The 7,246-nt window shown below is 36.5% G+C and overlaps 1 protein-coding gene across 1 annotated transcript; it reads left to right on the top strand.

Moving 5' to 3' along the window:
- Nucleotides 1-155: 155 nt before the first annotated feature.
- Nucleotides 156-7,229, top strand: LOC111396051 (guanylate-binding protein 3-like; the record flags this gene model as incomplete). Its single annotated transcript, XM_023022321.1, has 12 exons — nt 156-553; nt 1,906-2,067; nt 2,413-2,478; nt 2,634-2,777; nt 2,920-3,033; nt 3,231-3,332; nt 3,615-3,800; nt 4,696-4,785; nt 4,850-4,984; nt 6,057-6,179; nt 6,439-6,524; nt 6,593-7,229. Coding segments are annotated over exons 1-12 (2,106 nt in total), but the record flags the coding sequence as incomplete, so codon positions are not given.
- Nucleotides 7,230-7,246: the final 17 nt, after the last annotated feature.

The following is a 7,246-nucleotide window of genomic DNA, read 5'->3' as shown; positions in this document are numbered from 1 at the left end:
TTGTTTTAGGGAGACAAATCAGGGCTAAATGCCTCAACTACCCTTTTCAACTTGTTAAATAATCTCCTAAAGTGGCACCACGAGCAGGTGCAAAAGAGTAATCCGATACCACGCACTCCACGCGGTCTAAAAATCCCATCAAACCCCGTTTCTCCTCTCTGACAGACCTTTTGTTTTCATTCATTTCCCTCTCCAGCATTTAAAAAAAAATCCTCTCTCTAACAGGGCACTTCGCACCACTGGCTTCTCTGTCGATTTCTCCTGATAGATATACTCGATTCGCACTACAAATATGATGAAGTTTTTTAGCAGAGGTGATTCGCCGCAGACGCCGACGCCGTCGATTTCTCCGTCTCCGCAAACTCCAGTTTCAGCGGCGACTAGTATGACTACCGGGCCAGCGAGGCCGATTCGCCTCGTATACTGTGATGAAAAAGGGCGGTTTCAATTGGATCCGGAGGCGGTCGCGGTGCTTCAGCTCGTCAAGGAACCCGTTGGTGTAGTTTCCGTCTGCGGCCGTGCTCGCCAAGGCAAGAGCTTCATATTAAATCAGGTATGTTTTAATATTAAGAAATTTGGAGTCTTTTTCAGGTTTTATTGATAGTCGAGGGTTTTGTGATGCTTTGTGTCACTACGGTAATTATCTGAGAAGTCAGTTTTGACTCTTTTAATTCAGTTTACGTTGATTCTTGTAATTACTTTTTATCGAAGTTGGGTCACTTCGGAATTAGGTTTCGTTCTATGGCGACAAGCCTTATAAATTACTTGAGGGGAACAGTGCTTAAGTACAGTCGAATAAACTAGTGGCACGTTGTTTTTCATCTTATATGTTCATATATTGGGGCTATAAATAAAATATAATAATTGAACTTGTATTATTAAAATATGCACCAATATATCAACGGATGAGTAATAGAACAGAAAATGTTATTTGGCGTCACATCTACCTGTGGTTGCTGAAATCTGAACGAGGTTGTTTTGGAACTCGGCATTGGGAAATTGTTTGCTCAGGTCATGTGCAATGTTGGTATAGTATGAAGGTGTTAGTGGTAAGTGGTTCTGGATACAAATGACGCAAGTGATATTGGATTGTTTACGCAGTACAAACCAACTAGCAAAAAAATAGTTAAAAAGTTGAGAGAGTGGTAGAAGGGGGCAGGAATTGTAGTCTACAATAAGTATTTTGTTGAAATGCTATGGAAGTTTGTATTCTACATCGTCTGCAGAAGTTTGTCCTGGAGTTTGCAGTAGAAGGAATCCTAGAGTCTGGATAGTTTTACATTCACAATAATTCAATGATGTATGTTGAACCTGGAAATGATTTCTTGGTCTTCGGTTAATTTTTATAGCTGTCTTCTACTGAGAGTGAACTTTTGGGATTAAGATAGATGTGTTTTTTAACTTGGATACTATTTTGGTAGCATGTGGACACTTGGGATGGCGTCAGTTGGCATTCCTGCTTTCTTGGTTTGCTGTATGTTTCTCCATTTATTCTGAAGTAGATTATTTAGCATCAGTCATTTTTTAATAAATCGATCTTGTTTGTTGTGAGGGATTGTTGACATTGCTTGTGAGGGAACGTAGACAGTGATTTGAATTTGTAGTATCGTGCAGTGGTAATAGTACCACATTAATTGTTATGCTGTTGTCTTTTGGATTATACACCAACTTTTCATTCTTAATTAGGATATTGTTATTTCCAAATTTAAAGGACATCTGTTTTTAGATATCAAGTACTTTTCATTCTTAATTAGGATATTGTCATTTCCAAATTTAAAGGATATCTGTTTTTAGATATCAAGTACTTTTCATTCTTAATTAGGATATTGTTATTTCCAAATTTAAAGGACATCTGTTTTTAGATATCAAGTTGAAATGAGCTTCCCCTTATATCTATCATTGCAGCTTCTTGGCCGGAATAGTGGATTTCAAGTGGCGTCAACACATCGTCCATGTACTAAAGGTCTTTGGTTGTGGAGTGCACCTCTCAGAAGAACTGCACTTGATGGAACAGAATACAATCTTTTACTCTTAGACACAGAAGGAATTGATGCTTATGACCAAACTGTTAGACTCCTATCTTCTACATTGATGTTTATTTAAATATTGTCCTCATGCACTTTTTTCTTCATATATAATACATAGGTTTATATTCTTGTTACTCTTGTATTGTTCAAATATTAGATCACTTTTGATTATTTCTACTCCTGTTTCTTCTTTGGGCTATGTTTTGCATCTATACACTATACATCCACATTTGAACAGGAATGTTTAGCATTGTTCTTTGTTCTTGAATATTGAATGAATTACGGTTACAATCTAGTATATTTGGACTGCATTGCCATATTTACATATCACTTGTCTTACGCTTCTTGTGCCCAAATTTCTTTTTTCCTTTCTGTATTTTAACAGGGAACATATAGCATGCAAATTTTCTCTTTGGCAGTCCTCTTATCAAGCATGTTCATCTACAATCAGGTATGGAAGATTTTGTATGAAGCCTTTTTTTGTTTCTCTAGGAGTCCGGATATATTTTAAGCTGTCTACCTTTATAGTCCAAGACCCCATTTCTTTCTTTTCTTTTTTTTCAATTGCTATTGAAAGGGTTACTGATATTTATTTGCCTAATTCAGATGGGTGGTATTGATGAGGCTGCACTGGATCGCCTCTCTCTTGTAACTGAAATGACTAAGCACATTCGTGTCAGAGCCTCTGGTGGAAGGAGTACAGCTTCAGAACTTGGGCAATTCTCTCCCATTTTTGTGTGGCTTCTAAGGGTAATAAGAAAATGAATCTTCCTCTATTTCCCCCCCTTCCTAACTGGATCTTGTACTGTTTTCTTGTCTATTAGGATCTCAATCAACTAGCAGTTGGTCGTCATTTATGAGCATATCCTAATATTTGAACACATACCCGCAGGATTTTTATTTGGACTTGGTTGAAGATAATCGCAAGATCACCCCGCGTGACTACCTAGAGCTTGCTCTGAGGCCAATTCAAGGTGGCGGAAAGGATGTAGCTTCCAAGAATGAGGTTTCATTTATTCCATTTTCGATTTGATCTGCATAGACATCGTGTGATAGTCGGTTACTCCTTTCAAATCGCACATTTTACAATTGAATAATTTTCTCTAGCTTGTCAATGGCCCAATGCTGTAGCTCTCATTTCTTCGTCTTATGAAAGGTCAATGGTTTTTGTGATGTCTTAACTTCTGATAAAATATTGACTAGATTCGAGAGTCCATTCGAGCTCTTTTCCCAGATAGAGAGTGCTTCCCGCTAGTTCGGCCCCTGAGCAATGAAAACGATCTCCAGCGACTCGATCAGATTCCAGTAAGTAGTTCTTGACTGTGATGTCTTAAGACATGATTAATAATCTTCTTTACTTAGTGCTCTTGTGGGAGAGATTTTTTTAAAAGTGAGTTATTTGGAGAATGTATTGTTAAAAGGTAGTGAAAAGTTATGGGAATACATGAAATTGATTTTTTATTTATTTTTATTTTTTTTGGAGAATGTTTGGTTGAAATGAGTGGAGAAAAATGATTTTCAAAAATCACTCCCACGCTAGGGCTTACTCTTTTTTGAGGGTTATTCTAATTCATCTTTTATATGCAGTTGGACAAATTAAGGCCCGAGTTTAGATCCGGCTTAGATGCTTTAACAAGATTTGTTTTTGAGAGGACAAGACCCAAGCAAGTAGGGTCAACAGTGATGACAGGGCCCATTTTTGCCCGTATTATTCAGTCATTCCTAGATGCCATTAATAATGGTGCTGTGCCCTCAATAACCTCTTCCTGGCAGGTATATATTTTCTTCTCTCCCACTGTTAAAACTGAATGTCTTTTTTAGGTTAAAGTATTTGTATTATTTTGGCGGTGGTTCACTTTATGATCACAAGTCACATTTGGCATCCATATAGTTGCAAGGGATGGATACTGTTATGCTCCTACATAGTTGCCCCAGTGTGTGTTATCTATAATATACCTGTATACTGGTCTAAGTAGTCACTGTCATGGTTTTTCAAAATGCTTCTTAAATGCAATGAAGAAAAGCTTGGGCAGAATTAATGTTTTGCTGGTAAAATAATGGTTAAAATTAAATATCTAAAAAAAATTTGTTCATATGAAATATTTTAGGTTTGATAATTTGAGACTGACTATATTTAAATGCATATAATTTTGATACTATCCATGCCCTCTTGTCATCTTCTGAAATGCAAGCGTATCAGGAGTTTTAACGAATATGTTTTTGAACTTTGAGTCATGGTATTCTTTATCCTTTATAACTGTTGAAATTCCAGTTAACAACACGTTCCTTCATAGCACAAGGCTTTTACACAATCAATATGTTTTGAAGGATGTCTTTAGAACAACCACAGTTCATTTTTTCGTACGAGTAAAACACCAGATAGTTAAGAGCCACTTATGTAGTTGAATAGTTCTGAATTTCTTCAAGACAGAGAGTGCATTTTTTCACCTCTCTCTTCTAGATTTATTTCTTTGTTACAGAATGTGGTCTTGTACATGGTTTTATTCTCATTGTATTATTTTCTGTTGAGTTAATTAGTTATTAGTTATATTTGGCTTAAAGTTAACTCTTGTTGGAAATATATCACAGTTGGTCCAAATAAATATTGGTGCGATAGCAGTTATTTTTATGCTCTTTAATTTTACATTTTGATTGCTGTCTTCTCTAGAGTGTTGAAGAAGCTGAGTGTCACAGAGCATATGAATTGGCCACCGAAGTCTACATGTCTGCATTTGACCGTTCCAAACCTCCAGAGGAAGTAAGTTTTTCTTTTTTCCGTAGCTTTTACATTTTGATTTGTTTCTAATTTTGAAGTCTTGCAGGCTGCACTGAGAGAGTCGCATGAAATTGCGGTTCAGAAGTCAGTGGCTACATTTAATGCTACTGCTGTAGGGACTGGGTCAATTAGGCAAAAGTATGAACAGCGTTTCCAGCATTTCTTAAAGAAGGCATTTGAGGTAATCATTTTCTTCCATCTTTTCCCATATTGTTTTCTCCCTGGCATATATCATCTGAACATGCATTCGGGGCGCAAACATTTCTATTGATAATCAACTTCTACTTTTCTCTTTTCTGTATCTCCTTTTTCCCACTAAAGTAAGTAGGTCTGTAGTGCTGCATTTTATCTTTACGAGAATTGCTCTCATGATGTTGCTCTGACTATTAGACTGGTCGAAATAAAAGTTAAAATTCTGAATAAACGAAGGAAAAATTCTGTTTCTCCACTCTGGCTGCAAGTCTTTGAGCATCACTGCTGTTCATGGTATTACCACTTTAATTGTTTTATAATTGGCAACTTTGGAGTAAATTTCTGCCATTGTACCTCGTACTTGAGGTTTATTTTGGAGGTGTGGTTTAGATTGTTCTATAAGAGTCAAACGTCTATGATCTAAATAAGGCTTACATTTTTGTTTATCTTAAACATTACTGGTTAACGGAAGATCATCTAAAAGTGACATGAATTTGCATTGTGGAAAACATTTAGCCTCCATTTAGTTGCTTATTTATAAACCGTATAAATCAATTAAAGTCAAATATTAAATTTAATCACACCTTTGTCACTAAAACTAATTTATTATCCACACATTTGTAGGACCTACTACTATTCCTCTTTATGCCCTGGTTTTGACACCCGTTACAAAGAGAAATTTTGGTAAAATGTATTATGGAATAGTATTTTTTGGGAGAATGTGTTGGTAAAAAATAAGGAAATTTGTTGTTAAAAAATAAGGAAAATTGTTTGATTTACGTGTAATATTATTTTATTGAAGAATGTGTGGTTGAAAAGAAGAGAGAAAAATGTATTAAAATTTTAAAGAATGTCAAACGAGGGCTAGATATGATTTATAAATTTGCCAAACAGGCATTGATCTTGGCCTGTGAATTAATTAGTTCAAATGCATGGCTCTTGGATTCTCACATTGTAATAAGACAATCGTGTTTAAAGCCCCATAGGAGCTACTACAGTACTTGAAATTTGAATTATTGTGTGCTCGGTACAATTATTGATTTGGATTGATTTGATTGTAGGATATCAAGAAGGATGCTTTCAGAGAGGCTTATATGCAATGTTCCAACACTATACTTAACATGGAAAAGGAGCTGAGATCAGCTTGTCAAGCTCCTGGTGCAAAAGTAGATAGTGTTTTCAAGGTAATCCTACGTTTCAGGGTGTTGCTCCTGTGAAATGTCACTCTTTTAATTTGTGTATATATAAATTATAAGAGACACCAGTTTAAGAGTAAGCCTATGTTTGGCTCATGTTGTTAAATTGTTTACTCAAGCCACCCACAAGTATTACTCATTTATCCTCCTGTCCGTTCTATCTATTTACAATTCAAACCTTTTATAAACACTTCCCGGACATGCTTTAAGTAAATGCACACGAAAGTAACCTCTAATGTTCTTTCAGATTCTTGATGAGCTTTTGTCGAAATATGAAGCCACTTGTCATGGACCGGAAAAGTGGCGGAAAGTAGTCACATTTTTACAACAAAGGTCTGCATAATTATTTACTTCATATAGATTTATATCTGTGGCAGTATTTAACATATCACACTCTCCAGCTTGGAAGGTTCACTTCTTGACCTCATCAAGAAACAAATAGATCAGATTGGAACAGAAAAGAGTTCTCTGGCTTTAAAATGCCGTTCCATTGAAGACAAAATGACTTTGCTTAACAAACAACTAGAAGCAAGTGAGAATTACAAGTCGGAATATTTGAATCGCTATGAAGATGCTATCAAGGACAAGAAGAAGCTTGCAGACGATTATATGAGCCGTATAACCAATTTGCAGAGCAAATGTAGTTCTTTGGAAGAAAGATGCTCAAGCGTATCAAAGACACTTGATACAGCGAGGCAAGAATCTCTTGATTGGAAAAGGAAATTTGAGCAGCTTTCATCAAAGCAGAGGGCTAAGGAAGAGCAGGATAGTGCAGAAATAACAATGCTCAGGTCCAAAAGTTCTGCTGCTGAAGCAAGGTTAGCTGCAGCTAAGGAGAAAGCTCACTCAGCTCAAGAGGAGGCAGAGGAGTGGAAACGGAAATATGATGTTGCTGTTAGAGAAGCAAAAAATGCTCTTGAGAAAGCTGCACATGTTCAAGACCGTGCAAACAGTCAAGCACAAGTAAGAGAATCTGCTCTAAGGGCTGAATTCTCCAGTGCTCTTGCAGAAAAGGTGAAATCTCTCTCTCTCTCTCTCTCTCTCTCTCTCTCTCT

Source organism: Olea europaea, chromosome 6 (genome assembly GCF_002742605.1).
Source record: "Olea europaea var. sylvestris chromosome 6, O_europaea_v1, whole genome shotgun sequence".
Classification (NCBI taxonomy): domain Eukaryota; kingdom Viridiplantae; phylum Streptophyta; class Magnoliopsida; order Lamiales; family Oleaceae; genus Olea; species Olea europaea.
The sequence above is the reverse complement of the archived record's forward strand: the minus strand, read 5'-3'. Positions and strand labels throughout refer to the sequence as shown.